General features: G+C 45.8%; 1 protein-coding gene and 1 long non-coding RNA gene across 2 annotated transcripts in view; both read right to left on the bottom strand.

Annotated features, from left to right (window-relative positions):
* Positions 1–388: 388 nt before the first annotated feature.
* The window catches only part of LOC147642488 (uncharacterized), an 18,478-nt gene continuing 708 nt past the window's right edge, over positions 389–18,158 (bottom strand). The window contains exon 2 of the mRNA XM_086806993.1: positions 389–1,510. Coding sequence (XP_086663119.1) covers positions 752–1,510 — 759 coding nt within the window. The 3' untranslated portion in view covers positions 389–751. The remainder of the gene's footprint in view (positions 1,511–18,158) is intronic.
* Positions 8,192–9,354, bottom strand: LOC147642489 (uncharacterized). The gene is made up of 2 exons (XR_015267177.1): positions 9,271–9,354; positions 8,192–9,147 (listed from the first exon to the last, which is right to left on the bottom strand). It is a non-coding gene; the product is annotated as an uncharacterized LOC147642489 (long non-coding RNA).

Genomic DNA, 18,158 nt, shown 5'->3' with positions numbered 1-18,158 from the left:
ATACGGAGTTGAGTGTTGACAGCTGGGCTCTTTTTAAGAATGGCATTGCATATGCTATCAATCACTTTGTCCCTATCCAGTATTTCTAGGACTCCCAAGGCTGACATTTTAACATAAATCATCCTTTATTCCTCCTACGCTTGTGACAGTAACCACCCCATAGTTTGATACTGCCAAGAGTATCCTAGAGTGCCATGTTTACATGGCAATGAAGGCCTCATTCAATCATAAGGAAAGGTTAATATGAAATTCCAAAATAAGTTAAATGGGTGTTACGCTCGTTATGCTCGTTTTCCCATATGTACACAACACAACAGAGATTAATCAAAGGCAGTGGCATAATAAATTTTAATGGATGCTCTGAGAGAGAGAGAGAGAGAGTGAGTGAATTCGGCCATTGAAATAAACCTGTTTTGAAGTTGAGAAACGTCAAAAGCTTGTTGCTTAGTAACATGCTCTGTGTATACTTATCAAGTGTAGATTGAAACAGAAATCCCTAATATAAGAGCACAGAAAATTAATCTGATTTACGTTTTTGTCTCTAACCTCAAAAACACAACCACTTTGAAGGAAATGTTACATAATGTGATAAGCAGCACAAAGTGGAAGCAACCTCTTTGCATTGCCTGTAACCACCATACCAATCTCTTTTCAACCCTCTGCTTATCATTGGTGAAGCCAAGCTGCACATGTTGAACAAAGTACACAGGAGCCAGAACCACGACACAACTAAGATAGAACATACAGATCTCTACTCCATGGCTGAAATCTCATTCTCTTCAAGGTCTGCCTTGTTGACAGCTTCCATATCTAAATCCTGTTGTTCATCTGTCTCCTCTTCTTCATGGGCTTTCTCTGCATCACCCTCTTCACCTGTATCATCATTTGATGAGGTTTCCTCCCTGTCATCAACCCTCGTATCGTCATCATTGTCCATGCTCTGCAGCCGACTTTTATTAGAGGCATCATTTTTCTCCTCAATCTCTTCCTCATCATTGGCAGCAACTTCACCTTTCAATTCCTCTTTATCTTCTTCGGTCTCTGCAGCTTCTCTTTTTCTCTCTGTGGAGGCTCCCTCCTTTTCAGCACTGGAGTCTTGCTTATTGCCATCTTCCCCTTTGTGCCCTTCCTTGGCTTGGTCATCTGTACTCAGAATCGGATTTTCTGAATCTGAATCAAGCTTCCCATTGAAATGACCGGCCATCGCCTTCAGCTGTGCTTTTAGGTCCTTGATCTCGACATCCTTCTGAGCAATCTCATCCTTCATTAGTTTCACCTCTTCCTCTTTCTCCTCGAAGAGAGTCAGTTTGTCTTTCAAGTCGCTGATCTCGTTTTCCTTGTCTTGGAGAGAGGACTCCAGCCTTTTCTTCTCATCTTCAGTTGAGCTCTTCACGCGTTCCAACTCTATGAGCTGTCCACTCAAGCCCTCCTTGAGACCATCAAGCTTATCCTTCTGAGATGATAGCTTTGCCAATTTCTCTTGTAAATCAGCAGCCTTTTTCTTCTCTTTCTGTGAAAGGTGTGAAAGGGAAAAGAAAGCAACACAAAACCAAAAGTCAGCATCACAATCCAACCTCACAAAATCCTTCAGCACATCAGGTCAAACCATGCACGTGAAGAAGCCATTTCATAGACAAACAATCTAACAACATAAAACCCCTCTGCAGCTCATAGTGTGCAAATGTCTGAAGAAGAAAAGCTGATGAAGATTTGACCATGGACACTCCAGCACTACAAATACTGAATACACCACGGAAGATGCACCTGCCCACCTGTCTCCTCAAAACACAATGCTGTTGGGGTAAAGGCATTATGCCCACCCTTATAGTGTGTACAAGCCCATAAGTTATAGTACATAGTACACTTAGTACTTTTAATGTACTAAGTGCACTATGTGTACTAGTGCAATATACATGTGTGATAGGGGAGTCACACACTCAATGATGAGTTGACTTATCCCCACAACTCTCTCTCTCTCTCTCTCCCTTCTTCTCTGTGTATGTCTCCCACATGAAACCCTAATTCTCCCATTCAACTGGTATCAGAGCCAAAAAAGCAAAGCAGTGAGCACTCCAAGCAGAGACATGGACGGAGCCAAGCGAGCCAAGACAGGCGTTTTGGACGCTGCTTTCAAGCTCGTTACGAGGAGGAACTCCGTCTACGTCTCCTTTATCCTCCTCGGCGCCCTCGTTGGCGAGCGTATATGGGAGACGAAGCAATGGTGAAGAGCGAAAGGCAGGACGCGTTCTCTGGCGAGCAGCCCACATGCACTTCACTCATCACTTGCAAGGCGTAACAAAGCTTACGTGTCCCCGTGAAGCGTGTCCCCGTGAAGGTGAGCTCGAGCGACTGGGTGGCGTTGAGGCGTGGGTCGCAGTGAGTGTGGTAGGCTGGGCGAGCACAACCCGCCACCACTAGGCGAAGCGCAGGTCGTGGGCGAGCGACAGGTGTTTGTTGCCGAGTATTCGAGTATCCGGTGCTTTCACGCCCACTTGCAGCTTGGTACGACTGCACGTTTGCTGCCCTTCAATCCTGTACGTCAACAACTAGTCACCTTCAGCAAAGCAGCTCCCGTCGCAGCATCTTGGTCGCCTTCAGCAATACAACCAGAGCTCCTCAGCTATTGCCCACCTGCACAGCAGCAACATCATCAGCACGACCCCCCCTTTCCTGCAATCAGAAATTACGAGGTAGTTGCTTCAATTTTTTTTGGGGATTTGCAATTGAGCAGGTACAATCATCAATTGAGCAGGTACAGGTGCCAAATTGCTCAATTTTTGAGCAAAATTGGCAAAATTGGGTGACATTGGTCACATTCAAGATCAATTTGCAAGAAATTGGATGTCAAAATTTGGGGCTTTTGATGTATTTGTGCAATTGGGCATTCATACATGCTGTATGATGTGAGCAATCTCACATTCGGGCCTAAATTGCAGAAATTGAAGTGTAGATCAAAGGGCTTTTGTGCCGATTGGGTTGATTTGCATGCAGGCACTCGCATTTGATGCTTTGGGCAATGTGTTGATGCCTGTCAAGCACTCAATGTGCCTGTAAATCAAGGGGCTTTTATGTATTGGATGTATATGTGGCCAGGGGGAAGCATTGTGAAGACTCTGGATGCCTTCATGTGCGTTTATGTACCATGTATGATCAGAAATTGACCTTAAATCAAGGGGCTTTTCAAGATTTTAAGCTTGTTGAGCTTGGCAAAGCAGCAGGCAAGACTTTTATGCCTTGAATCCTCAGAAATCAGCTTGCAGTCAAGGGGCTTTTGCCCAATTTCTGTTCGGGACTGTTGTATGCAGTGATCAAGACTCTAAAAGTTTGATTTTCACTCATTTGGACAGCCAGGAGAGCATTTATTGCTGCTGTACTTGCTGGTACAGATTTGGTACAACTTTGTGCAAGTTTTGGCATGGCTGTACACTGATTTGAGTGAGGAAAAGGTTCATTTTCAGCTGCTGTACTTGCCGGTACAAGTTTGGTACATCATTGGTGAGCACTTAGTACTGTTGTACAGTACTTTGGAAGGGCAACAGAGCACATTTAAGGTGCTGTCCTAAATCTGCAGCAACCAGATTTTGGTGATTTTATCACATTCAGTGGGAGTAGAGTTGCATTCGTGCTTCCGCAGTGGGAGATAAACTTTGGGAGAACAACTGTGAGCACTTTGTGTGCTTTTGGTGCAGTATTTGCACATTTTGCAGGGAGTCAGGCATTGACAGGTTGCATATTGCTATGGCAACCACAGGTGAGAGCTCTTCATTGCTTCACATCAAGAAGCTTGAAGGCTCACATAACTATGATATTTGGCAAACCCAGTGCTATAATGTGTTGCTCCAGAAGAAGCAGCACAAGCCTATCAAAGAAAGGGGTGTAATGCCCGCTTCTCTTACTGTTGAAGAGTGGGAAGATATGGATGAGCTAGCAAGATCCACCATCATGTTGTCTGTGTCAGACACTTTACTTTTCAGCATTCATGAAGAGAAGACAGCTTGGGGAATGTGGCAAAGATTGCAGGACTTGTATGCCCAACAAAGTGCCTCAAGCAAAGTGTATTGGTTGAAGAAACTCATAGGTCTTCAAATGAAGGAAGGGGCGTCTATGGCAGCCCATCTAAATGAGTTTAATGGTATTGTCAGCCAAGTTATAAATCAAAAGTTGGCAATGGACGATGAGTTCAAAGCCACCTTTCTCTTATGCACTTTGCCAGAGAGTTGGGACACATTCAGGACAGCCACTAGCAATTCGAATGCTATGCTGTCATATGCAGATGTTGAGGGTGCTCTTCTTCAAGAAGAGATGAACAGGAAAAACAACTCTGTTGGAAAGTCCAATGCAATGAATGCACGTGGGAGATCCCAGCAAAGGGGTAAAAGCCAAGAACGTGGAAGGAGCAAGTCCCGCTCCAAAAAGGACTTGGAATGCCATTATTGTGGCAAGAAGGGACACTTCAAAAAGCAATGCTACAAATGGAAGAATGATCAAAAGGAAAAGGGCAAAGGAAAAGACAAAGACAAAGATGAAGCCAAAGATGCAAAGCAAAAGGGCAAAAGTGGAGTCAAGATTGAAGAAGTCAATGTGTCACATGCAGGTGACAATGAGGATGAGGTCCTATTCACGTCTTCACTTGATGCCCATTCACTTCTTACAGGAGATGGTCATGGTATGCACTCATGGATCATTGATTCAGGTGCCTCCTTTCATGTCACAGGTTGCAGAGACTTGTTTGTCAGGTATACTGCTGGCAATGAAGGAGTAGTTTATTTGGGTGACAACCATGCATGCAAGATTCTTGGCAGAGGTGATGTGAGGCTTGTGTTTTCAGATGGCTCACAGCTTATGCTCCATGATGTCAGGCATGTGCCTGAGATCAAGAAGAACCTGCTTTCTACTGGACAGCTTGATGATGCTGATTATGTTACCACATTTGGTCGTGGAAAGTGGAAGATTAGTAAGGGCTCACTGGTTGTTGCCAGAGACTCTAAGGTGGACACTCTTTACTTCATGCATGCAGGTGTTTGTCACCATGCTAATGTAAATGCAACCGAGCTGCCGGAAATTTCTATGTGGCATAGTCGGTTGGGACACATGAGTGTCAAAGGAATGGAGCAATTGTCTCATTTTGGTTACTTGCCTTCTCTAAAGTTTTCAAGTTTTCAGTTTTGTGAGCATTGTATATATGGCAGGCAACTCCAGTGCCCCCACAAGAAAGCTCTTGGAAAGAAAGATGCTCAGTTAGAGCTTGTGCATACAGATGTATGTGAGATGCCTCAGCTTTCTTTGGGAGGGGCAAAATATTTTGTGTCCTTTATTGATGATGCCACACGTAAGGTGTGGGTTTATCCTCTTCGTTTGAAGAGTGATACATTCTCAGTGTTTCAGAAGTTTGTTGCTCTTGTTGAGAATCAAACAGGCAAAACACTGAAGGCTTTGCGTTCCGACAATGGTGGAGAGTATATGTCCAAACAGTTTCAGGACTTTTGTGATGCTAAAGGCATCAAGAGGGAGCTCTCTACTCCTTATGATCCTCCACAAAACGGGACAGCAGAGAGGATGAACAGGACCATTCAGGAAAAGGTCCGTTCTATGTTGTCACATGCTACGTTACCTCATGGTTTTTAGGCTGAAGCTGTTATGACAGCCGTTCATCTTATAAACAGGTCACCTAACACGAGGCTTGGTGGGAAAGTGCCAGAGGAAGTATGGACAGGGAAGCCTCCGTCATACAAGCACTTGAGAGTGTTTGGTTGCGTTGCGTACGTGCACATACGCAGGGAAATACGCACCAAACTTGATCCTAAGTCTCACAAATGCATATTCCTAGGATATGGTGACAGAGGTGAAATGGGGTATAGACTTTGGGATCCCGTGAATAGAAAGATTATACGCAGCAATGATGTCATTTTTTATGAAACATGCATGTATAAGGAGCCTGCAAGGCAACAGGAGCCTGGCAGAGTCATCTTTGATGATGATGGACATCATGGACAACAACCAAGGGCTGTAAATCAGCCATTACAGCAGCAAAACCAGCCCTTAAATGGTGCTGAAAATGGTCCAAATGGACAGCCAGAGATGGCAGAAGATATCCCTATGGATATCCCACAGTTAGAGGAGATACCAGGCATGATATTTCAACCTTATGGCATGGAACAAGAGCCACCAATAGGTGATATGCAGGCTGGACAGCAACCTGCAAATGATGGTCATTGGGTACGGAGGTCCACAAGACCCTCCAGAGCCCCTGACAGGTTTGTTCCAGGGGTTGACAACTTGATGCTCCCTGACTGTGGGGAGCCCTCATGTTATAAGGAGGCTTTACAGAGGGCAGACAAGGCTCTATGGGAGCGTACTATGAAGTCAGAGATGGATTCTCTGAACAAAAATGGAACATGGAAGTTGGTGCATTTACCTGCAGGCAAGAAGGTTTTGCCATGCAAGTGGGTTTACAGGCTCAAAGTTGCACCTGATGCAAAGCCAAGATACAAAGTCAGGTTAGTGGCTAAGGGCTTCAAGCAGGAATATGGTGTGGACTTTGATGAGATCTTCTCTCCAGTGGTCAAAATGACCACACTTAGAGCTGTATTAGCTTTGGTTGCTCATGATGATCTGGACTTGATTCAGATGGATGTGAAGACTGCTTTTCTTCACGGTGATCTCCATGAGGAGATATATATGCAACAGCCAGAGGGTTATGCAGTGAATGGAAAGGAGAAGCTTGTATGCAAGCTGAAAAAGAGTCTTTATGGGCTCAAACAGGCACCAAGGGAATGGTATCATAAATTTGATACATTCATGAAATCCCAGGATTTCAGGAGAAGTGACATAGATCACTGCTTATACACCAAGAAAGCTTTGGATGGCAGTCTACTGATCCTCATCTTGTATGTTGATGATATGTTGATTGCCGGGAAATCTCGTAAAGAGATGGATGCCTTGAAGAAGAGGCTGCATCAAACCTTTGATATGAAGGATTTGGGTGATGCAAATCACATCTTGGGTATGCGGATACTTCGGGACAGAAATCAGCATGTGTTGTATTTGTCTCAGAAGGAATACATTGGCAAAGTTTTGCAGAGGTTCAATATGGACGGGGGGAAGAAGACTAGTACTCCTTTGCCTCCATATGTGAAACTCAATGCTATGGCCAGCCCACAGTCAGATAGTGACAGGGCTGATATGGCCAAGATTCCGTATGCTTCAGCTTGTGGCAGTCTCATGTATGCCATGGTTGCTACTAGGCCGGACATTGCATTTGCAGTGGGAGTGGTTTCTAGATACATGGCCAACCCTGGCAAGAAGCATTGGGAAGCAGTGAAAGGTGTCATGAGATACCTGAAGGGCACACAGGATATGTGCATTTGCTTTGGCAAACAGGATGCATTAGTGCATGGTTACACAGATTCGGATTATGCCGGTCATCCAGATAACCGGAAGTCTACTACCGGTTATGTGTTTACATTCACAGGAGGTGCTGTGTCATGGATATCCAGGATGCAGAAGTGCACTGCCTTATCTACTACAGAGGTCGAGTATATTGCAGCCACAAAGGCTTGCAAGGAGGCATTATGGCTATCTCGGTTAGTGGTTGATTTGGGTTATACAGGGGATATTCCATTGTTGCATTGTGACAGTCAGAGTGCCATCCAGTTGGCAAAGAACCCTGTCTTTCATGCAAAGACGAAGCATGTGGATGTGAAGTATCACTTCATCAAAGAGGTGATAGAGAACAAGCAAATTCAGCTTGTTAAGATTCATACGGATGACAACCCGGCTGATCTGTTGACAAAGAGTTTGCCTCCGGAGCGGTTTGCTCATTGCAGACGATGGGCATTGGATGAGGCCAGTTTCAGCCTTGATATGGCCTTGTATATTATCATGTACATGCTGATTTTTCTTTTCCTTCATTTAAGGGCACTTTGCCTTTAAGTGGGAGGTTGTTGGGGTAAAGGCATTATGCCCACCCTTATAGTGTGTACAAGCCCATAAGTTATAGTACATAGTACACTTAGTACTTTTAATGTACTAAGTGCACTATGTGTACTAGTGCAATATACATGTGTGATAGGGGAGTCACACACTCAATGATGAGTTGACTTATCCCCACAACTCTCTCTCTCTCTCTCTCTCCCTTCTTCTCTGTGTGTGTGTCTCCCACATGAAACCCTAATTCTCCCATTCAAATGCCACCCTAAACAGCAAAGAAATCTGCTTGGCTTCGAATTCCCACACCAACGTGCAATGAATTCCAAGTGTAAAATCATGAATCTGCAGACACACCGTGCCCATTATCCCCCAACTACGGATTGTGAACACATCACGTCCCAAAAACTCAGACAATGAACTTGAAACACATCCAGTGCATAGTCTTTGCTACACCAAGCAATGACCTTGGAACACATCCAATCCATAGCTGCCAAAGTGGACTTTGCCTGCCAGATTTTTTTCATGCTTGGAAGTCTCACATGGTTTGTGTGAAAATATGCCCAAAATGGTATTTTACCGAGCCCAAAAAGGGGGTTTTTATTTTGGTCTTTTTGTCTTGCTGCTGACCAACAGCCCTCTCTGGACTGACCAGCAGCCCAACCCCATATATAAGCATCGCTTCATAAAATCAGCAATAACACACAACATATAAACAACATTCACCAACTGCTGCTGCCAGCCTACCTCTGCAGCATCCTGGAACATTGTTTATCTGCAGCTGCCGTCGGCTCCTTCCTCTACATACAGCAGCACCAGCCCGCGTCTTCTGCCCATAACTATCTGTTGTCGGCTCTACCCCCTGCAACAGCAGCAACCCGGCAAACCTTCTGCGTTGTACCTGCAGCCTGCAGCTCTTGTACCTGTACCTGCAGCCCACCTCGGGACAGCAGCCCATTCTCTGCTCATTCGACATCGACTTGGGACAGCAGCCCTCTCTGCTTATCATTACCTAACAAAATCAGGACAGCAGCCCTCTCTGCTCTTCACCACCTACCTCATGACGGCAGCACACCATCTGCCCAGGACAGTAGCCCTCTCTGCTCCTCAGATCTGCGTTTCTCCTGCAGTCCACTCATCTGCAAATTTGCGTTTGTCTGCATTACCTCACCTTCGGAGAGCCATCTCCTCACATCGACGCGTGCCTTCGACACCAGGACCCTGCATCCATCAGGTACAGCAACACCCTCATCATCAAAGTCTGCATCCATCTGGTTCAGTAGCACCCTTGTCACCAAAGCCTACACCATTACATTTCCGTTGCCCACTACAGACATCTACTACCTCGGAGTGCCACCGCATCCACTGACGTGAGCCTTCGACACCGACCACCTCACGAAGTGCCACCGCTGTCCCCGATGCATCGACATCTTCATAGAGTGCCACCACTGTCCTCAACACGAGCCTTCGTCACCAACTGTGCATTAGCTCCGACCTCATCTTTGCTTCTTCGCCGGTCTACTTGCAACTACTCCCCACGAGAGACCAACCACCATCAAAAAACAAGTGCACAAGCTCAGATCACTTAACTTTGACAATTAAAGTACCGCATAATCATCCACAAATCTGAAAATAACAGAACACAACTTGACACCACCACGGGGGCCAAAAAGGGCCGACCCCTCCCCTCAATACAAATTGTATTTCTTGGAGTATTTGATGATTACAAGTTTCACGGGCTTATGAGCCAGATTCCTCCATACATGGAGTGAATACAAATGAATCAAATACCATAGATATGGTCGATGACGAAACCATTTGTTGATGAAGACCATGTCACAAGCAGTCTCCCACCTTCATTGGGCTAGGCACCTACGCTACACTGGTCTTTCAGGACCGTGCACCAACAGGCACGCCTGTACTAACACCTAGCAGGGTGATTCACCGTGGAGGGAGGAAAACCTGGTACTCCAAATGAAAGCTTTGCTCCCAAATTCCCACGCCAACTAACCTTCACTGGCTCTCAAAACTTGAGAGCACAGTCAGAGCAAGCACAGGGACAATAGGATCTCATAGAATCCCAGTGAGAGAGATGGCAAGTACTCTACACACATCAAGGAAGAAAAATAATATTAGTCTACTGTATCATTCTGTATGCAGTCCTTACCTTGTGGGAAAGAGAGGATGTCATAACCAACAGTTTCCTCTCCTCTATGACACAGCTCTTAGTTCAATCCACCAGATGAGAGAAGGAATCGAATGCTTCAATCCACTGGATGAAAGAAGGAATCGGGTGCTTCAATCCACCGGGTGAGAGAAGGAATCGGGTACCTTCCTTTAGTCGGCTGGAAGAGAGAAAACGAATTGGGTGCTTCAGTCCACCTTCCTTCAGTCGGCTGGAAGAGAGAAGGAGAGTTAATCGAGCTCCTTTGCTTTAGTCGGCTGGGAGAGAGAGATAATAATTCCATTTCAGCTCGCTGACAGCGAGGAAGAGAGAGTTCAAGTTGGCGAAGACTCTTACCTGCACATACGTGGCCTCCCCCAACCTCCTTGCGTGTAATTAATTTACATGGTAAGTTTTGTTTACACTAAACTTTCCACAAGTGGACTTTGGGCACCCACAATTATTATTGCCCATGGCCAATAATTTTAATGAATGTGAGCACATAGCCTTATAAATACAAAGGTTAGAATAACACATTAAAATAAATGAATACACCATACTTACCATTTGTTTACATGCAATAAAACATGTCAGAAGACACACAGCTCACTAGCAGGCATTCCCCCTCAATAAGTGGCACATCATAGTAGGCAAAAACACAAACACAAGTCACGCGAAAACAATTTCAAACATACAAAGATGGATGCACGTGCACATGTAATGGACAAAATCTCCCTTCCATAAAACTTGTACAAGACATTCTCGTCGGGCACGAATCTAGCACGACAAAATGTGAAAACCCTAGTCTTCCTATGGAGTGACAGTCCCATAGGAAAGAAGCGGTGCGGATCCTTCCATGGAGTGACAGTCCCATGGACAAGACACCGGCCTGGCCATACACGGGTGGCACGATACAAGCTCTCGTCCATATGACACGATCCTGGTCACACAAGGGTGCACGAGACTGGCTCCCGTCCATGTGACACAAAGTAATTGGCCCTTTCACATGAGACACCAGCCTGGCCTCATGTGAACATGGCATAAATCTGGCCACTCTATGGAGTGACAATCCCATAGAAGTGGCACCAAAAATAGAGATGGATCAAATGGTGACACTACTACTCAAAGTCACCTCACATCAGAGGACCTCTTGTACACGATTACATTCATCATCGTACATACACTCATTCATCTATTTCATGATGTGTTGATTTGCTCTGATCTCTCATACATCTAGTCCTTTCATACATTTGCCCTCACACGGTTCCCATGCACCTATATCAGGAGTTGGTGACAACTCCTTTCCAGCCCACAAGCCTCTTCTGGCACATGGTGGGAAACTATATGTATAACTAGAGAAGTTGATCATCCACGTCCACCCTGGCTATAATAGCCTTAGAATTTGAGTCACTGTCATGGTCCTTGTCCTTCTTCTTCAAGGAAGACTTGTCCTTGCCTTTGGTTGTCCTTCTTCTTGGACCGACAATCCTTAGAGAAATGACCTTTCTTCCCGCACAAGTAGCCCCGACTCCGAACTTTCTTCTGCACAAAAGCAAGTGTCTGATCTTCAACATTAAGAGCAATCTTGACCTTACCCTATGACACGAGGACGGACCAAACCCGCAAAAACAGCTTCCAATAAGCATTGGTAGTTCCGTCGAGCATATCCACCTCGTTCATAAGGGGGGGGCCATATCTACAACAGTAGTCCACTCTCCACAAGCACGCCTTTGAACCAACTGAATCTCAGCACTCCAAGACTTCTCTCGAGCACTTTCCAACGGAACAAGGCACGAGGATCAATCAGCCCCCTCTCAAAACTGAGAGAGAAAGGGGCTGGACAGCAGCAAACAGTCCACCAAAACACACCAGAAAGCATCCACCGAAAGGGGAGGGAAGTCGGGGAAAAAGAGGAACCGTCAAAGCCACTTGTTGGGCCGCACCACACACAAACACACCACCCCCCTCCATTGCTGTCCTTGCTGCAAAAATCAGACCAAACACCATCTGCCGCTGTAGAAAAAACTCGAAGAAGCAAAAAAGCAGCCAACTAGGCTTGCACCTTGACGCCTTGCGGTTAACGCAAGCGTAGGCGCACCGCTAGAAGCAAAACTGTCACGTGCATCCCGCACTTGGATGCCACGTAGACATAACTGAACAAGAAGGTGCAAGACCTAGAGTGGAAACTGGTCCCATGTGAGACCAGTTCGAGACGAATCAGCCAAGGTTCCACTCTACACGTCCGAGGTCAGGTGTGCATTGTCCTGCACATGAAGCACTCCCAGTCCATACTGTGAGTCTCCCTTTGGGATGATGTCAGATGATCTGTGTATCTGGCTTGCACCTTGACACCTTGCAGTTAACACAAGGGCAGGAGCAGGGCCGGAGCACCGCTAGAAGCTAAACTATCACGTGAATCCTGCACTTGGATGCCACATAGACATACCTGAAAAAGAAGGTGCAAGACCTAGAGTGGAAACTAGTCCCATGTAAGCCCAATCCGGGAAAAGTCAGCCAGGGTTCCACTCTACGTGTCCAAGGTCAAGTGTGCATTGTCCTACACATGAAGCAGTGTCAATCCGTACTATGAGTCTCCCTTTAGAATGATCTCAGATGCTCTATGTATCTGATTTGCAACTGGATGCCAGACATCTGTAGATGCATGTAGGATGTAGAATAGGGGTCCAGCCAATAAGGCTACCCCAGAAGGGAACTTAAAGCTCTTGTAGTGGGGATGGGGCAGCTTATAGCCACCCCAAGGGGCCAAGAGGGCCCCGAGCTGTGCCCACAAGCCCAAGTGTGGGCTGGTCAGGCTGTCGGCCAGCCTTAGGGGCCCTGGCCAGGCAGCCAACAGGGCCCTGGGCCCTGCCCAGCCAGTCAGCCAGATGTGGGAGCAGCCCACATGGCTTGCGCAAGGCTGCCCAGCAGCCTAGTCCATGCACAAGACTAGCCAGCCACTTTATAGTGTGAAATCGAAGGCATTAAAGAGCATTTAATGCTAGTAAATCTGGTCGTGAGAATTATCCAAATAGGCCGACCCCTGTTGAGCTGGCCGACCAAAGCAAGAAGAGGGTATAAAAACCCAGCACTGAATTCAGTAGATTCATTTCATTATTCACGAAGTGGTGGTGAAACCGATCCCATCAAGTGGGAATAGACTCCGTTGGACACCCACACGCGTAATAGCACAACTTAAATATCACAATTTGAATGGACAACTTAATAACAACTGAAAATTGAAATGACATGAAATGTTGATCAATGGACACCAGCACTGGGGCCAGAACGGGCCGACCCCCCCCCCTCAATATATGATATATTATTGGGAGTATTTAAAAAATACAATGCTCCATGGATTCAATGAACCAGATGATGTCCATGTACAACTGAGATGAATACAATTACCAAACAAGAGACTCGAAGTAAACGTTCGAAGGAGAGCAACCCACTTGAGTAGTCTAGTCTCTACGGTCCTGTGCCTTCACTGGAATCCGCGGAGAGCGCCCCACTGGTGTTCCAGGACCACGCACAAACAGGCGCTCCCGTACTAAGGCCTCACTCTCCCGATCTCAGCACCCATGGACCGTGGTTCTCCAGAAGCTTGGACTACCCGGCACCGAATGGGTGTTAACAGTAGAGAGTATCCCTTATCAGATTTACATCAAAGTCCTTTACTTAAATCTCAATCCACTTACTTGTAGCTCACTAGTGGAAGACAAATACCCGAGGCGTCTAAGTGCAGCTGCTAGAGTTGGACACCAGGGCGCAGCAGCCTACTCGCAAGAAGGAAGAGCAGGCAGCCGCCTAGAGGTCTGAGTGCAGCCGCTTGCTGAACGGAGAGGAGGCCTGGGCGCAGCCACCTGTGGAGGTCTGGGGGCGCAGCCGCCTGTGGAAGAGGGCGCAGCCGCCTGTAGAGCCACTTGTAGAGGAAAGCGCAGCCGTCTGAGGAGGAGGGTGCAGCCGCCTACAAGGGGAGGAGCGCAGCAGGGGTGCGCACCGGCCTGAGGAAGGCGCAGCCGCCTGAGGAGGGCAGAAGAACCCTGGCCCGCAACCGCCTGTGGAGTGGCGCAGCCGCCGGCAGAGTGAGCAGCCGCCTGTGTAGAGAGAGAGCAGCCGCCTGTGGAGAGGAGCACCACCACCTGCAAGGGGAGAAGCACAGCCACCTCCAAGGGGAAGAGCGCAGCCGCTTGCAGAGTGGAGAGGAGGAGGATAGGATGGTCACCTCCACAGTCGTCCCCAAGCTGGTGAGATGGTCGCTCCTTTGTAGGTGTTGGAGAGAGAGAGCACGTCCAAACAGCTGGCCGGCCCCCCTAGCTTGCATGGGGGCAGCCAGTTCCAAGGTGGGGGGTGGGTAGGTGGCCATGCACCCACTCCCACACATAAAGGGTTCCCTTTACCCTTCATAATTAAAACGTGGGTGCCCAAAAATGGGTGCCCACACTACCAAGGACATCAAGTAAGATTTGGGGAGGGTGTCCACTCATTAATGAGTGTGAACCTGCAACCTTATAAAAACAAAGGTTAAAAAGAATGCTATAAAATAAACAAGTGCAATACACTTACCACCTGTTCACACGCAACAAAACTCGTCAGAAGACAGAGCAAACTTCACGACTCACTGGCAGGCGTCCCCGCTCAGTAATAAGTGGCACGTCAAACAGGCAAACACGAGAATACAAGTCATGCAAAAACAGTTCCAAACATGCAAAACATGAATGCATGTGCAAATAGTATCATGGACATATCTCTCGTTCATAGAACAAGTACTAAACATCTGTCGGACACAATGATGGCACGACAGAAAACATAAATCCCGGTCTTCCTATGGAGTAACAATCCCATAGGTAAGACACAGATCCAGGCACGAGCCTCCCTATGGAGTGACAGTCCCATAGGCAAGACACGGCACAAATACTGGCTCTTCCACGGCGTGACAATCCCATGGATAGAACACAGTCCACGTCATACACGGGTGGCACCAATCTCGCTCCCATCCATACAACACCATCCTGCTAACACACAGGTGGCGGCTCCCGTCATGTTATGCAAAAATACTGGCCCCTTCACATGAGACACCGGCCTGGCCTCAAGTGAACGAGACACAAATCTAGAGATGGACCAAATGGTTGGCCAATTGGTGACATCCCCCCGGGCTTCTAAAGAGTTGTCCTCAACTGAAAAGCCTCAAGATATGCCTGCAACAATTGTGGGTAGTCAACAAAATAATCCTCATTTACCCACTTTGCATCAACGGGCAAATAATTCTTGAACTTCACAAGGTATCTCCTCGAAAGCTTTCCTGCAAGTAGCTTTCGCTCCTTGTGAAAGACAATCTGTTCTGGCTGGAGGATCTCCTCAAGCTCATCAATCTCTAGCGGATCTTCTGTGACAGGCTCGTCAGGATCTGGCCCGACATATTTCCGGAAAAGACTCACATGAAATGCATTGTGAATCTTCCAATGACTAGGTAAAGCAAGCATGTATGACACTTCATTGATCTTTTGAATTACCTTGAAGGGTCCGTAATAGCCAGAAGAAAGCTTAGGATATGATCCTTCTTGTCCTGGCCTCTTCCGAAGCCTAGCCTTCTCAAATTTCAGCAAAACTGTCAAATCCCCACCGGATCTCCTCGTGATCATTCCTGGTACGAGACTCGAATCCTGCAAACAAACAAACAAACAAACAACAAGGGAGTGCAGGCCTAACTCACCTCCCAACCATGATAGCCGTGGGCGAGCCCACAGTCTTGGCTGTCCCCACCGAGCCACGAGCTGAGCTAACTAGGTTGACGTACCGACCAATCTCCTCCTCTTCTCGACGTCCCATACCGCCACGAAGCTACCCTCGCGGGCCTCGAGATTGCTGCCGACCTCAGCTGCGTAAAGCATGTGCACGTCTACACTAGATCTACGCTCCAAGACCATAGAGCTCTCACAAATCTCGCGAGACTCTATATGACTAATGACTAACCTTGGCCACCCTTTTATAGGCTCTTGGCCGATCATCGGACGTCCACACTTTGGCGCCCGTCTGTCCATACTTGGGTGCCCGCCCGTTAGTCTATCCCTAACTCAGCTCGCCAATCAGCCTGCCTAGCTCCAAGCTTCCCCAAACCTCGAAGCTAGTATTGCGTGCATGTAGCACACGGTAGATACACACTGTGCACATGACATACTCCCCTTCCTCTAAGAGCTCACTCCTGAGCTCACCAAAAAACCAGGGTAATCTCTCTGAAGAGTAGTCAATGTCTCCCATGTAGCGTCCTCCTCAACACGATCCTTCTACTTGATCTTGTATTCCGTGATAAGCGTATTTTGCCATCTTCTTTCACGAAATCCACAAGGGACCATAGTTTGGCATTTCAATCAAGAGCTTCTAACTTTTGCAATAGCATTGATTAAAGTTGATCTAGTTTTAGGTGCAACATTGAGGATGTTCTCCCTTTCTAGTGTTGATTCTCCGAAGAGCTAAGAATTGGATACTGGTGAGATTCAAGGTTTAGCACAAGAATCAACCGTGAGCCACTACCTATAAAGAGGCTAATAGGTTAAGGCAAGGCACCCAAAACATACAACAATTGGCTACAAACTAAAAAGTGAAGGTAATAGATGCAAAATACAAATTAAGACAACTAACACAAAATAAGACAAAGACTCACTAGTTAGTCTACTTAGTTAACCTATTTTTTCTATAAATAGGACCCCCCTCTTCCCATTCAAAACAACTAAATTTTCGCAATCGCAAGACGACTAATGGAGGGTTTTACAAGAATTAGTATGCAATTTAATTTAACGCAAATCCCTCAAAATTCTTTTGTAAGTATTTCATCTTTATTCAATTTAAAAATATTCATTAGGTTGAATTGAGAGAATCAAGTCTTTCAATGTCATTCTGTTTCCTCTCTTCCTTTACTCCACATGTTCAATTTTGTGTTTCAAAGTAATTTCAAGGAACACTCTTTCACGGGTGCATTCTAACAAAAGTGCTTTTGTGTGTCATCACCAATTGTGAGCTCATGTAAGTCACATTGACAAATGTTCTCTCAATGTTTTAGTTTAAGAATCTAAATACTCCACATAGAATAACGTAGTTTCTATCACCGAAATCAAATTCTTATTAGAATCTTGTGGCAATGATACCATCTTGATTCATGGATTGCCCAAATTGATCATTGGCCCTATAACAAGTAAGACTCTCTTTGTGAGCAACTAGTTAAGTTTATATCATCTCTGTATCATCCATCTTTATCCACAAACAGAAGGATTTAGTACATAGCAAATTCAACAATATTAAATATGTTAATACTTTTTGTATCAAAGAGGTATTATGGGCCTTCGGATTTAGTACATAGCAAATTCAACAATATTAAATATGTTAATACTTTTTGTATCAAAGAGGTATTATGGGCAGGGCCTAAATTTGACGGGTGCCTATGAAATTTTTTATGACAGGCAATTTTTTTTCCCACCTTTCGCTTGACAGGTTTCAACAAAAAAGTTATTGTCAAATGACAGGTAAATTTATATCAACACAGATACCATAAAAAGAAGACACATAAAATAGAGAATAACCTACGGACCTACGGACCGGCTATCTTTAAAATCACATTCATGCATATCTTGCTAGTGCAAAATCCCTAATCATCAAAAGATATCAAAGAAAAAACCACTAGATCACAATAAACCTCGGACAAAAGACTGAAAATTTGAACAATCATCAAAGTTGTGCAATCCAAAAATCGCTCTAATGGCATAGCTCTCCTCTTTTTTGCTTTACCCCAAATATCAAACACATCATCCCAGTCAATCAAAGAACTCGCACGTACATCAATAGATAGAAACATCAAAGCATCCAAAGTGTCTAGTTGTAAGCCACATCTTGAGGTACTTTTGATGAAATTTTGGCGAAAAAATCCGCGCTCACATGCAGCAGTACTTGCTGGAACAACCAAACTTAATTGCCATAAATGCATCATTCAGTGCCCACACATGGCCATTGGAAATTTAGTAATAATTACTAAGCATGTCAAATTTCAATTGACTGCTGGCAGTATTTGGAATAGCTTGTC

The sequence above is a fragment of the Cibotium barometz genome, chromosome 1 (genome assembly GCF_041138505.1).
Source record: "Cibotium barometz isolate CiBa-2024 chromosome 1, ASM4113850v1, whole genome shotgun sequence".
In the NCBI taxonomy this organism is placed as follows: domain Eukaryota; kingdom Viridiplantae; phylum Streptophyta; class Polypodiopsida; order Cyatheales; family Cibotiaceae; genus Cibotium; species Cibotium barometz.
This window is presented reverse-complemented; position numbering and strand designations above follow the sequence as displayed.